A 15,469-nucleotide genomic window follows, 5' to 3' on the forward strand; every position below is an offset into this window, starting at 1 on the left:
ATATCACTTTTATTAAAGCGCTGGAATTAAACCGCTGTTGTGTGCCCACACTGTGCTCCTTGTGATGGTGGAGAGCATCCATATTGGTAGATCTTGCAACAGTAAAGAGAGCTGTGCATTGTGGTAGGTATCCCACTGTGCAAGCGGCCACAGGGTGCTTTGGGAAGGGTTTGCAATGCCTCATGGGGTAGGAACAGTGTCATATGATAAAGGTTTCCCTATCCCATTGTTCCATGGGCATCCTATTACATTGCAAGCTGCTTGTCAACTGAAGTGTGTGTATGTGTGTGTGTTGGGTGTGGGGACAGAGTGTGTGACAAGGAGTATGTATGTGTATGGAAGGCGGGGGGACAGACTGTGTTTTAGGGGATAGAGTGTGTCAGAAAGCTGTCTTGTAAGTTCAGACAGCGGCAGGAAGCAACCACTCCTCAGGCAGGGAGGGGGAAACCCCCAAATCAGCCATTGTGACCCGGAGGAGATCAGCACAGCACACAACGGCTGTCAGAAACAGAGCTTCGAAAGGGGAGGCGCACATGTCTCCAGGGCAGACAATTTCAAAACAATGAGCAGAGCGACCACTTGAAGGATTATGGGACACCTCTGGAGGCCAACTGATTGCTTTCTGCACTCTAATGTGTTTACACTGCTAATACAGCTCTGGAACCTCTGTGCTTTAAGGCTTATGACTCTCATCGAGGTGGTTTTTTTGCAACGCTGCAACGGAGGAGTTTTTGTGAACTAAGTGGCTTGGCAGTGTGTACACCTTGGGAGTTACACCGCAGAAAGCTGCTTTACTGCATAGTAACTTGCCAGTGTAGACAAGGCCTAAAACAGCTATACCTTTCCTAGTCTAGAAAGGTGACTAGGAAAGTGAACCAATGAATGTACCCTCCTCTCCCCACACAGCATTGCCTTATATCAGAATAAAAGAATACTGGAAATGGATGTCAATACTGAAACATACAAATCAATGTCAATATTTTAATAGTCAATACTGATCATGAACAAGTGCTAAAATACCATTTCATAGTAACCAGGAGCTAAAAAATGAAGATACAGAGTAAATAACCATCCATGTTAGTAAATGCACCAGAGAACAGTTTATCCATTATATCTACTGTAGTTATGTAGGAATTAACACAGAACTCATGAAACTAACAGTAGCTAATATCCTAAGAGAAGTCAGGAAGAATGACAGTGATTGTGTCTTATCATGCCCTTCAAAATTATTCTCCTTCTACATTTAACTTTGTTTGTGACACCCCTCCACACATACATTTCACATTTTTCTTGTAAAATTACTTTTCCAGCTTTCCTATGTCTGACCATCACCTTCTCTTTTCTTTTGTCCTCCCTGCCTTTCACCTCACTTTTATTCTTCTTACTTTCTTTCTCCTTTCATTCATAATAGGGCAGAAAGGGACCTCAAAAGGTCATCTAGTCCTAATTTCTGCTGTTCCACCAATTTTCTTCCTGTGTTCACAATGTTATTACACCAGTATTTCCCCCAGGTGATTTTACTAAGTAGATGAAGAGCCAGAATGTGCATTTTCTCAATCTCTATTTCTATGAAAACCCTTCTACTACCATGTGCTTTTTCTGATCCCTGATAGCATTAATACACATCAGTGCATAAAAATTAAAAACATTCAGATTTTTTATGCATACATTGACAGTTTTTAATTTCTGCCCATTTTATAGCCTTAAATTACTAAAGAGGATGTTTAGGCTTCTCATTTTGAAAATTTTGGCCAGTGTGTATAAAAAAAGTACAGAATAACTTTGGTCATGTATTGAAAGTCTAAATTCCTTTTTATTGTTAACAATGAAACAATTTCATTTTTAAGTGACAAAGATTTTATGCCACTAAGAGAATTTTTTTTAATCGAGGTACAGTTTTTACCTCGATGATGCAAACACAATGCACATTTAATTTTAAGCATGAGACGTCCCATTGACTTCACTGGGTCTATTTCATTTTACTTAAGTACTAGCTATGCTTAAGTGTTTGCAGCATCAGGGCCTTAATCACATCTTGTAGCCGATAGACAGAAAATGTTAGAGTGTTAGAAAATTCAGGTAAGAGACCAACTGGCAATGGCAATCAAAACCAAAACCAAAAAAAAAATCAACATTCATAATTTAGTTCATTATACATTTTAGTGTAAAGTTACAACACCACAATTTTTCAAATTAGTTTTACAATGCCTCAATCTGATTTAAATTAATGACTAAAAAATAAATCATGTGATTTAAATTGCTCAACTCTGATGCACACTGAGCAGATATGTTTACAAAGTTGTTTCTCTCTCTACTGCTAATTTCCAAGGTCATTGGGTCAAGTCTCACAGATTAACGTCTCTCGAGCAGATGCTAATTTTAAAGCCATCAATTGATGTCCATCCCAAGATGTCTTTAAACTTTACAACATAAAACAAAACAGTCTTTCACTGGCCCACTCAAAAGGATCAGTGAGAATCAGGCCCTGGCTAGGCTTCACCCAGAATTGCTCACTGGAGGAAGCAGCCAGCCCTTTTTAAAAACCTTGTCCGCTGAGCCCTAATTGACTTCTGCCCACTCTCTAGCCACTGGAGGACGACTTCTCCTTGGTTCCACCAGCAACTGCTCCAGGGTGGTCTCTCTAGGTAGTTTTTGGGAGTCTAAACTCACTGCTCCTCCTCCTCCACCAAAAGGACACCTTCTTCAGGCTGGGTGCACACAGGCAGCAAGACCTCCAGCAAGGTCCATCAAACGCTTGGTACATACCATCACAGGTAACAGGCCTGGTAGGGCATAGATCTCATCACATCCTTGAAACTAATGCCTCTGCAGTCAAAGCAAGAATCGGAGATTAGGTAAATGAACCTGACATGTCTACACTGAAAAAACAACAAAGAAAGAAAGAAATAAACAAGAACCCCACCTATGACAGCGAGTTGCAGAGCCTGGGTCTACAGATGGGCTCAGACTTTAGCACTATAAATAGCTAAATGTTCCTGCTTCGGCTCTGAAACCCAGCGAGGGGGATGGATCTCAGATCCTGAGTGGAAATGTCTACATTGTTATTTGTAGTGCTGTAGCATGAGCCTGAAACAGTAAAGCCAGGTTTGAGACTCACTGAAAGGTGGTTTTATTTATTTTATTTTAGTGCAGTGCAGATGTACCCCCACGAGCCTAGTGAGAAGCAGAGTGGCCATTCTCCCAAGGATTTATAACCTCAAAAGATTTATGAATCGGTACTAGACAAAGTTAAGAAAAAGCATGTTTCCCCAAAACCAAAAGCAATAATGCCACACAGGTACAGTGTAATGTTTTAAAATCTCATTCTAGTGCCAGATAGTCTCAAAGATACAGGTTGCCTCTTTACAGTCAACTTGAATAAAAAATTCTAAACCTGATCATCTATTCACACTTCTAGTTCAACTTCAGAAAAATGCCTGCATCCCAAGTCAGGTGAAAAAGACTCCGCAGAAAAGATGACTGTGGTGTTGATACTTCCTAAAATTGTTTTCTCGTGCTGGTAATAGTTTGATACATTTGATAGGTTTGGATCTTCTCTTTATAATTGCACTTGTATCATGGGGGGAAAGGATCAAGATACTGCAGTCTGAATACAGCAATTACAGTATTAAACCATCAAATACTGTGCTGTAGTCTTGCTTCATCAGCACATAATGAGAAGGTAGTTACAATAATATAAATTTATTCCTGCCCGTCCCATCCCATCTGCAGCTGGATATTTTCTTCTAGGCTTCTCTTTCCCTTTAAGTCTCTCAGCAGAAGAATCACCCACGATGTATTTTGTAGTTTGCTGGTTTCCTCACCAATTTCAACCACAGAAGTAGAGAGTTTGTCAGAGGAGCTATTAAGTAAAGTGTTGTTCTGAGCCAGCCTCAGGGTCTGGAGTGCTGGGAGTGGTACTAATTACTGCTGCTATGCTAGCTCTGGGAAAAGCCTTAACACACTGTTCTGTAGTTACACTAAGAAATATTTTCAATTTTGTGATTTTAATAGAGAGGGAAAGAAGCTATCAGGTCATCTAAGTCCAACTCGCCTGCCAAAGGATCGTTTCCTAAAGTAAATTATCTAGTGCTATGTCCAGTCTTGTTTAAAATGTCCCAAATTATGGGGCTTCTTCCACTTCCCTTCAGGGACTAATCCTCAGGCTTTTTGCCCATGATATTTAGTATAAATATTCCTTTTCTTAGTTTTAGCTTATTATTCCTAGTTAGACCCCTGGATACAACCTTAAATAGTTGCTCTCCATTGTTGGCATTTTCCACCAGTTTCAAGTATAGGTTAGCTCATGTTTACTCTTTAACATCACTTGGCCAAGATTTAACTCATCTTTCCCTCACAAAATCAATCCCACCAACCAAGCTCATAGCCACGTTTATTGCTTTCCAAACTCCTCCAGTTTGTCTATATTTTTTGGTACTGAACAGGCTTGTGTTTTGAGGCACCTCCTCTTCCATCATATCAAGTTCAGATTTCTACTCCTAACCTTCAAGGCCCTTAACTATTTTGACTTCTCCTACTTACTTGCTCTGGTCTCAGATCACATCTTTGCTTCCCCACCCCTAGTGATGCTACCTTTGATAGCCTGCGAAGCTGCTCCTCTCACAAACATCTTTGTGCTTTCTTTAATACTAGTTTTTATGCATGGTATTTCCTCCTTGAACTGAGCACACGAGGCTTCAAATCCTTCAGCAACAAGACTTACAGGAAGTCAGCCAGCATATGATGCAGTTATAATACTAGCTAATGCATATTAAAATAATTATTTATACATTTTTCTGCCTCTCCTAACTTCTGGATGTTGCTAGTCTTCTCAGACTGTAACGAGAGCTAGGTGGGAAAACGGTTCTCTCTCTCAACTAAATTTTCAAAAGGAAAAGTCATTTCAAACTGATAAAAAAAACTCTTCATTTAGAAAATATTGAAACAGGACTGACAATACTGAAACTTTCAAAAAAAAATTCTAATGGAGATCTATCATAACAGACTCTTTCCCACAAACAGTTTCTGTTTCCATGAAATGACATTTTATAGGAACATTCCTAACCAACCTCCACTGTAACCTTTTTAATGCCATGGTCCAGGTCTCCCTTTGTGTTTATACAGTCTGTAGCACGAGTTCCCAATCTTGGCCAGGACACCTGGGGTTACTGCAATATATAGACTTATGTCAATACCTGCGGTTGAGCTAGTGCTCAGATCAGTATAATGCTGAAGAATGGGTTGATGTAGCAGGTTTTGGTATTTGTAGAGCTAGAAGTAGGAGGGGAAGCCGTCTGTAGCATCAACTTCTCAATACCAAGAAGTTAAAATATCCCTGGCTCCTGACTTTGCAAGCCAACTAACTCAGTGCTACCCAAGAAGGGAGTTATGCATCAGAGTAGAATATATTGCTACTCTACTTTCCAACATGAACAGTCAATAACAAAAATGTTGATGAGCTAGCTTGGAAAAGAGGAATATAAAATGCTAAAACACTGAAAGAGGAATTCTAAAGAGCAAAGAGGAGTTTTCCTGAATCATGCTTGTTCCTTCCAACCCCCCAACCATGCCACACTGCATGAGTTGTTCAGATACTGGATAAACAAGACTGCAAGTGGGAGCTAGTATATCCACAGATCTATTAGTCTATAAGGTGTGTGACAAAGCTCCGAGGCTGTCCTGCACTTCCTGGCGGATATAGTGGCCTCAGAAGCACAGGATGACCTCTCTTTCCCAGTATGGTGGCAGAGGTTACCAGCCCAGGGACCCTAATGGCAGCAATTGTTTGCAGCTTCCCTCCTCCACTGACGCTGCTTTGCTTCCCTGGGCCACTTCCCCATGTTTCCCTTTTCCCAAGCTTCACCCTTACCTCAGGGTTCAGTAATGCATCCTCTCCTCCAGCTCCTTTCCCCTAGGCTCCTTCGAGAGAACTGGCAAGGAGAGCTTCTAAAGCAGTATAATTGATTCCAGCTGTCTCCATTAGCCTGTCAGCCTAAACTGACCCTTTCTCAGTTAACTGAGGTCAGGTGCCAGCATTAGCATTAGCCTTACGACCTTAGCTGGTTAAATTGGTGTCAGGTGTCTTGATTGGCCTGGAGTTTATTTGGCTATCCAGGGAACAGGGCTCTGCTCATTCTGAGGCTGATATACCTGTCATCCACTACCCTCTTATATCCCTCTGGCCTGAGTCTGTCACAGGTGCCACAGGACTCTTTGCTGCTTTTACAGATCCAGACTAACACAGCTACCCCTCTGATACTTAGATCCACAGAGGCAATCAGAAATCTACCAACTTTACTCTGCAAAATGAACATCTCTTAAAAAGAAAGGCTACTTACCTCAAGTAACTGGACTTATTTGAGACATGGGGTTCTTATCTGTATTCCACTTGAGGTGCACATGCACTTTGTGCCTGAGACCACAAGATTTTTGCTAGCAATATCTGTTGGCCATGCTGGTGCCCATCTCCTCCCTGTGCTTTGGACCAAGAGCATAAGAGGAGACACAGACCGACTGCCTCTCTAGTTATCTTTCTGCCACGAAGAGCCCTAAGGATAAGACTTCACAGCAGTATGAAGCCAGAAGAACAGTAATTTGTTTCTAATAATGGAAACTGACTGTTTCAATGAGAGACCACCATAACAGATCATAGTACAAGTGATGACCAGATAGTTAAAGAAATCAATAAACTTAAACTCTCTCTCCCTTCTTTCATCGTATACAGCAATTCCCAAGCTTTGGATGCAGCTCCCTGCTCACTGTTGATTGGCCCAAAGATTGTTCATGTGACGAGAAAGTGAGCTGAGCTGCTCAGCACAAGAACTAGCACACAGGACAACTTAAGCATGTATTTAATGTATTGTAATCCACAATTTTTTTTAACTCAGCCCTCAAATAGGGATTTAATATGGGAATGGGAGAAGGATAAGATTTAATAAATGGAATACTGGAATTCACAGTTAGGATCAGTGAGAAGTGTGCATGTGCGAGCATGTAAGAAAAGGGAAGTAAGGACGCCCACCTTATATCCAACAATCACTTTATTGAAGAAAAATATGAGAGCAGTAATTATAGTTACATTAGCTATAAGAAAGCTTCCATTCTTGTACATATTATGTACAGTATTATAAAATATGCACAAGTATGTACAATTCAGTTATTTGTCTGGCCAAGTTCTAGGTACAATACAAATAAATGAGAAATGGATGTGCTTAATAGTTTATTACAAACTTGTGTAAAATTATCGTAGTTGACCTAAAACTATTAGCACAGGCATTTTTATTTTTCAATCCAAGTAAATATAAAAAGAACTTTGTAAAAAAGTGAACTTAAATCTTCTGAATATAGGAGCTTCCACAATTGGGGTCTAATCTTGCATTTCTTAAGCATCCACAGATGACCACTGAAGTCAGCAACAGATCTATCTGGACAGCGAAAAGTTTTGAAGTTTTTTTTTTAACCTGCATGCTTTGGATACAACTAACTGAATAAGGACTCCAGTTTTTTTCTTACATTTTCTGTCCTTTTCAGATAAGTGCTGAGATCAAGGTTGTACTGGAGCTTTTTCATCTTGCACTTTGCAAAGGACAAGGACTGTAACAGGTCCTTGTTATGTGTAGACAGAATTTAACTGCATGAGAAAATCGTGGGGTGCATGGAGAATTTTATTCTTCTAGAATATACAGGGAAGTTCATGTGTGCCAAGATTAATAGCTATTCCAAGTCTCCGCCTGATAGTTATGGCTGATGAGGAACTTTTCAACAAAACATTACTTTTTTTTATTTCAACACTTAAACTTCGCAGGAAAGGGTTGGTTTTGACAAATTTCTCATTCTAGAAAACATACTTGGAAAAAATGAAAATTTTAAAACTTTCCTTTGACATTTTCAAGATGAAAAAAATACATTTAAAAACAACTCTTGTTTAAAAATGTAAGCTAAATATAGTAAAGAAAAAAAAGTTATAATGTCAATGTTTTGACTGGACCAACTGAAATTTCTTTCAGCTTGTTGGTTCACAAAAGTTTGAGATTGACTTTCTGTCCAGATTGACAACTGGAAAAAAAAATTAATATCTCAAAATTTTCCCCAGAATGGGAAAACTCTTTGCTGCCCAGCTCCACTGCTAATGGGAAAGTTTTTAAATGGGAAAGTATAGTGAATTGGCAGACAACTGATCACATGGTGGATGTATTAATGATTTTAACACTCTATTGCTATCCTCATTTTGACACAATACATCCAAAATGCTGGTTTTGACAATCTAATTGGTTTCCTATCTATGATTTGTCTGTTAGTGAAGATGAAGGCAGCTGCATACATCACCCTGCAGATAACTGAGGTCTGCTTTATTAGGCTAGACATTTTCAGTCTTTTATATGCATGTATGGCAGTCATTTCATTCCTTTAATCATCCTCTTCCTTGGACCATGGATGGTCCTTGGACCATGCAAAGACATATCTGCACTGATAGTTTTAAAGTCTGGAGTGGTCAGTGAGGTGCCTGCTGGTGAAGACACTTTGTTGTTGATGTTTCAACATCACAACAGGAGCTGCTGTACTGCTCTTGATGTTAGGGTCATGAATGACACCTGCAACTGTCAGATTGAGATCTTTACCATTGCACAAGCAGGAAATGCTGGTTAAGCTGAAGAATATCCCTTTGAATGAATGGGCAATTGATGCAATGAGAGTCTCCACAGACTAGTCTGTTTTCTTCTAAACATCCCTCTCAAATTCCAGGTTGTCAGATTTAGAATCTGGTGTTTGGCTGCTTGAGAAGCACGCCATGCTACTGAGAACATGACTTACCAACGTGATTGGGCGTATGATGGACAGGGTCACCTCAGACAGCATAACAATAATATCATTGTTGTTTATTCCATTTTTCATTAAAGTTGTTCCCTAAGAGGCACGGGGCAGGAAGATATACAGGAAAAATTCAGCCAATTGGGAGAAAGCATGTCTATCACTGGAGTTCTTTCTTGAACAGTAGCGATCTGTGTCTTTGGGGCTTACTGTGAATAGATGTCTTTGTGGAATTCCCTTAAACTGTGTGACTGAGAGAAAGATTGTCCTGTACTGAGGACCATTCTGATTGGTCTATGTTACTTTTACTGCTTTTATTGATGCTCCCTTCATCTGGGCACATAACAGTATCTACTTCCATTGCTTCTTTTTCTGAATGAGCTTTTTGTTCTGTCTTGTCTATTAAGGTATGTTACAGCTGTCTTTTCCTGCTAGATTAGTGCATAGGTGTTCTGCATTTTCTTTTTGAAATGGAAGGCTGCTACTTTTGTTGCCCTTTGAAAAATAAGAGGAGATTTCATTCCTTTAATCATCATCTTCCTTGGACTCTGGAGTGGTCACTGAGGTGCCTGGTGGTGAAGACACTTTGTTGTTGATGTTTCACCATCACAAGAGACACTGTACTGCTCTTGATGTTATGGTCATGAATGATACCTGCTAATGTACAGTTCCATTTTCGCAGGTGATTTCCTGTAGCTCCTGCAATGGAATCTGATCCTTGGGGCAATTTCTATAGGTTCCTACTCCTTTCCATATGAAGTAGTCCAGCATTTCAGTTACTGTCTTGAGTAAGAAATACCATGCCCCAGTAACATTTATTTGAATCTGGAAGGAGTAATGTCAGGTTGTCCAAAAAAAATGCTATAGATGGAAGCCCTGAGAGCAGAGTCCAACTTGTTCAGCTTGTATTTATGTGAATAGCCTTTCTATCAAGGACAGTCTTAAGGGGATCCCACTGTACTGAAAGTGGTGATTATGCAAGCTACATGCCTGTTTTTGTGGCACTACTGATGGGAACTAGGAAACTGGCCACTGCTAAATCTACTGAAGTGAGGTAGTCTCAAGGAGATACCACAGATAGGGTGGATGACAACTTCACCCTGAATTTGCATTCCTTCCCCCGAGAACTGAACTCTAATGGAGACGACTTGAAACAGGAAGTGGAAAAAATGCCCTGTAATGCTCTTGGACTATCTGAACTAAGAAAGTTTCAAAGGTGGTCTTGGACTGTCGCTCTACACTCTCCTGGCTATGTATATCAGTCTTGTTTTTAGGTACAGGTAAACAGCAGTGATATTCCATTCCACTCAACTGGTTATAAAACAGTAAAACATGAAGGGATTATGCCTGCCAATTTATGACCTGAATTTTAAATTCATCTATCCAATACTTCTGAACTGAGGTTTTAATCCATCAAATTAAGAATTATGCTAGCAAATCTAGGCCAACTCTGGCAATTTCCCTTAGTGTTCTCTATAACCAGGACACCTGCAAACCCTGAATTGTTAAAAGCATCTATTTTTCCACGACAGGCTAAAGAAGATATAAAGTATTTACTGTAGACAGGGCTGGCTCTAACTTTTTTGCCGCCCGAAGCAAAAAAGAAGAGTGCCACCTCGCGAGCGCCGTGCCGCCGAACCTCCCCCCAGCACCTGCCACCGAAATCCCCGGCCCCCGAGCACCACGCCGCCCAAAGCCCTGCCCTCCGAGTGCCATGCAAACCCCCGCCCCCGCCAGCAGCGCCCGAAGCCCCCACCCCCGAGCGCCGCATCAAGCTCCTGCCCCCCTCTGAGCGTCACACCGTGCAAGCCCGTCCCCTGAGCACCGTGCCAAGCCCCCACCTCCCTGAGTGCCACGCCACCTGAAGCTCCGCTCCCCTGAGCGCTGCCCGAAGCCCTGCCCCCAAGCGCCGCACTGCCCAAGCACTGCGCTGCCCGAAGCCCGCTCCGAGCACCGCTGAAACAAAAAAAACCCAACCCCTCCAGTGCTGCCCCGACGAACCAAAAAAAAAACAAACAAAACCCAAGCGTCACCCCACCCCAAGGTGCCACCCCGAGCACGTGCTTGGTCAGCTGGTGCCTGGAGCCGGCCCTGACTGTAGATACTGTGTGTGCATCAATTTTCTGCAGCTTGTAAAAAGAGACTACATTTTCATACTAAGGGCTACTTTACAGATTTCCTTCTTCCTCTAGAAGAAAAACTAATTCTTTCTCCCTGTGTTTACTTGCCTCTCTTCCCAACCAATGCCACTCGCCATAGCCACAACGTTCCTCTTAGTGTAGGCTAAAATTATTTTCTCTCACACGAGTGACATTCTAAGTAGTGATGAAAGAGATTAAGAAGTGAGGCAATGCCGTTTCTGTTCCCAAGTACAGAACTGCACCACCTCCCATTGATTTAGATTAGGAAAAAGAAATTAGCTTCTCAGTAGGTCTACTTTCGTGCATGTTATGCACATATTGCACAGAATTAATTGCTTCAGAAAAAAATTGCAAGATTACAATTGCTGTATACTCTGTGGATGAATTCTGAATACAGTAGTTTCACTTGGATCTGATTAGGCATCACTATTGTCATTAGTAGTGCTGTGTCTCAGAAGAGCAGCATTGAATTAATAAGAATTGTTTGGGTAGAGGGATAGTCAGGCACTGTTGTGTACCCTGCACTGCCAAAGAACTATTTAATGTCCCAACAACCAGGCTACATGTACTACTGCATAATCATTTTGTGCCTCATCAGTTATTGAAGACTGCAACCTCAGAGTATTCTCAGAGAGTATACGTGAAAGACAGATGGTATTCTTACCCAGCCATAGATAGAGAGCTCTCGATTACCATGAAGAAAGAAAAGACTACTTGGGTTTGTCCTCAAATACACTTTTTCCCAAGAATAGAAGCAGAACTAGTGAATAAAGCTGGCCCAAAATTTTCTATTTCAACGTTTGATGGGAAATTAGATTTTCAACAAAAAGAAAAATTCACAAAAAGTATCTGCTCTCCTCCAAAAAAAATCGATTTCAAGTTGGAAAAGTGAAAAAAAAAAGTTTCCATAATAAAAAGCCCTCCTGTTCTCCCCCCCCAACATATTTCAAATGATTTTCCATCCACCTCTGCTGGCAAAGCTTTTATGTTTCCTAGGGGTGAGGTACAGTTGCTAAATCTCAACAGTAAGTGAAAATCTTTTGAAACAAAAGTAAAAAAATTGCTTAGCAGACACAGAACAGACTTAGTTAAAAGTTACTGTAGAAGGAAGCCACTATAAATTGCCTAACCAGTAATTTAACCTGATTTGAAACTGCCAGCTGAAATTAATGTTTTGACTAAGGTAGTACAGTGAACAAGATAGGAAGACATAGCACTCTTATACCTCCTCCAGGAAAGAGGTTCGTACCAGTGCAATAAGTGATTTATACATTCAAAGTGCTTTACAAACATTAACTATTTCTCAGAACAACCATGTGAAATAGCTAACTATTATCTTCATTTTACAGCTAAGGAAATGAAGACAAAGTGGTTAAGTGACTTGCCTAGGGTTAGATAGCAAGTCAGTGGCAGAGCTGGGCTACAGACTCCAGCATAGAGAGGTATCCAACCAGATAGACTAGTAAGAGTTAGCCTGGTAAAGGCGGGCACCACTGCTAGAGTCAAGAGAAACTGGGCAAAAGATTTAGGCCTGGTTTACATGCAGTTTTTGTCCTTCTTTAACTGTATTGGTTTAGAAACAGATATATCTCTACCTCGATATAAAATGACCCGATATAACACAAATTTGGATATAAAGCGGTAAAGCAATGTTCCGGGGCGGGAGGGCGGCTGTGCACTCCGGTGGATCAAAACAAGTTCAATATAACACGGTTTCACCTATAACGCGGTAAGATTTTTTGGCTCCCGTGGACAGTTATATCAAGGTAGAGGTTTATAATTAAAATGGGACAATCCTTCATATGGATGCAGTAATACTGGTACAAAGGTATTGAGCTGAGTAAAAGCATTAAAGTTCATACAATAAATTGTTATCCAACTAGCTATCAACCCTCAGCTCGGTTAAAATGGCCTGGTGTAAAGTGAATCAAGCCTGATGGGAGTGAAACAAAACAAAAAAAGCAGCACCCCTATTAGAAAGAATTGGATTACCAGTGTAACCTTGAACAAAACAAAAGAAGTAGAGAAGCATACAGCATTAAGTGTGTCAACATGCTGTCCACAGTATCTCGGAAGCCTGCAATTATACCAGCATTTTGTTAATTCAGTCATTTCTATTTTAGGTGGCTGGTGGAAATCAGTAAAAATCTGAGGGTTAGTACCACTTTCAGAGCTTGACGACTCTATTGTAAAACTGTTCCTGCTATGCACTTGCAAATTTGTCCAATCTGCATATTGTGAAACAAAGAAAAATGGGGTTCATACCTGTCATGTCTCAGTGCCCTCATATCAACATACACAGTGGTGGGATCTGGTCCAGATGTTCCCTGTGAAATGTAACATATTCTAGTTAGAATTTAGTTTATATGAATTTATAATTATATGAAATACAATATATTCTAATTGGAATAACTGTAAAAGTAATTTTACGGTTTAAGAATGGAAAAAATTGTCTATTAGTTAGGCTAATCAAATAACATTAATTTAAGGTGCTAATAAAACCAAACTAAAACTGGATTATAAAATATTTTATATTATTTAATAATTATATTATTATAACAATCATAATATAATAACCTCAAAATATACCTACCCTATAACTGTTGCCTTGTGGCTTGTGAGAACTTCAAATGATTGTACTAATTAAATGTCAACATAAGTTTTTTTGCTTCTAAAAGGTTGACTATTCAGCACATTGATGCATACAAAAATATGTTAAATGTTTTGTCATATAAAGGAATGCTGAAATTGCTACGGAGACACAGTTTAATGGGAAAAGCACGTGGTCAGGAATGTGAAACATGATTTGTTAAGAATCTTCCACACATGCAACAGAGCATATATTTAAAGCTAAAGATATTAAAAGGCAGCACACATGACATGAACTGATATGGATTGAAGATCTATAAGCAATTATTCTGTTCCTTATCAGCTTTTCACTTTATATTTTTACTACCCATTTGGGGTCATAATATTCTGTTACTCTGGTAACAGCAGACTGTTTTTACAGTGGTTTTGTACTCTGCAATGATTTTTCCCTTATCCAAGTGCTTAAACTCATCACCATGTATAATCTGAATTTCCTGTTTCTAGTGATCTTTTCTTTGCTACATAATCCACTTCACAGCCAGGTAGAAAGCTAGAACAACTGCACAACTTTGTTTTGGAACAACGGAATTTTGGAAATTCTGTTCTAAGCAGCTTAATGTTTTGAACACCAAATAATAGTTACAGCACCGCCTGTATCAGTTACTTAGGTTTTCAAGGAATATTACAGACCATCAAACCACAATGTCCTCTAACCACTTTAAGATATACAGTACAATGTAATTCTTAGAAATGGACATACTTAGAGCTAAAAGAATTAAAACCAATTTGCTATTTTAAGTTTCTACTGCAGTGCTTACTGGTAGTTCCACAATTTGTTCAGCACTGAAAACTGTGATGATTTTCTACAAGTAAACAATTTCCACACCAAAAGGAGAAAAGACATTACTAACAATATTTACAATACAGACACTGATCAGTAACCCACCACCAAGATAGTCAAAGAGAAACAGCGCTGCACATGCATGTTTGCCTCTTTAGCTTGTAATAATACAAAATACATGATACATCTAATCTAGCCATTAAAGATGTGATTTTCCGTCTACTGATAAACTCAGCAGTGTAACAGACTAGTGCTGAGTGGAGAGCTTAGTTCGAGTATAGATGAATGTGGAAAAAAACCCTAAAAAAACTGTTACCCATAATTTGTTTTAAAAAAAATAGATTGTGACCAATTTGTAAAATAATGGAAACAGGTTAGTTAGAAAATTAAAGACAACCATCATGGCAATAGTTATTTTCAGTATGAATGAAATAATAACTATAGCCAGCTAACTTTTCATGAAGTCTGCATCCAGACAGAACTGTACTGGACTTGTTCATAATCGCACACAAAGAATCTGATACTCCTCAAATCTCCAGACTCAATTTCTAGTCTGTCCCACTGTTGGAAGCTGATAGGTGGGTATTTAGGGAACGTGAAAATCCCCTACCTGCTCGGCCAGCTTCCCCAGCCTGTGAGGCTATAGCAGCAGGAATAGCAGGGATGAGGGAGAGAAGGAAAGAAAGTAACACAAGACAAAAATAATAACGACATGTGGGAATGAAGGGTGGGAGAGGAAAAAAAAGAGAGGAAATGCAAAAAGCGGGGAGTAAAATAAAAAGAAAAACAATGTCAAATACAGGAATCTTACAAATTAACTATTTTACCATTAAAGGCTTAAAAAAAAAAAAGTAAAAAAATGAGGTGTCGATATTTTAGTACAGCAACAGAAGAGACAGCAACAGACTGTTAACCTTAGACAAACAGACTTAAGTGATTTTAGGACACTACAGACAATGTTAGTAGACAATTCAGGTTAAGCACGCTAACTTTCATGTGAAAGTGTAAGTAAATATTATAGACTCGCTATTTTAAATGCACATAAATTGAAACAGGGGCTCCAAGTTGGCCATTACTCTAACAAATAAAG

The 15,469-nt window shown here is 39.7% G+C and overlaps 1 protein-coding gene across 5 annotated transcripts in view; it reads right to left on the reverse strand.

The window, feature by feature from the left end:
- Positions 1-15,469, reverse strand: part of DIP2C (disco interacting protein 2 homolog C) — a 480,496-nt gene that overhangs the window by 32,655 nt on the left and 432,372 nt on the right. For 3 of the 5 annotated variants that reach the window (XM_050942214.1, XM_050942216.1, XM_050942213.1), the window contains 2 exons: positions 14,990-15,019; positions 13,215-13,276 (listed from right to left, as the gene is read on the reverse strand). In XM_050942214.1, coding sequence (XP_050798171.1) covers positions 13,215-13,276; positions 14,990-15,019 — 92 coding nt within the window. The remainder of the gene's footprint in view (positions 1-13,214; positions 13,277-14,989; positions 15,020-15,469) is intronic. The other 2 variants (XM_050942217.1, XM_050942215.1) reach the window with 1 other exon arrangement.

This window comes from Gopherus flavomarginatus, chromosome 2 (assembly GCF_025201925.1).
Source record: "Gopherus flavomarginatus isolate rGopFla2 chromosome 2, rGopFla2.mat.asm, whole genome shotgun sequence".
NCBI classification, from domain to species: Eukaryota; Metazoa; Chordata; order Testudines; family Testudinidae; genus Gopherus; species Gopherus flavomarginatus.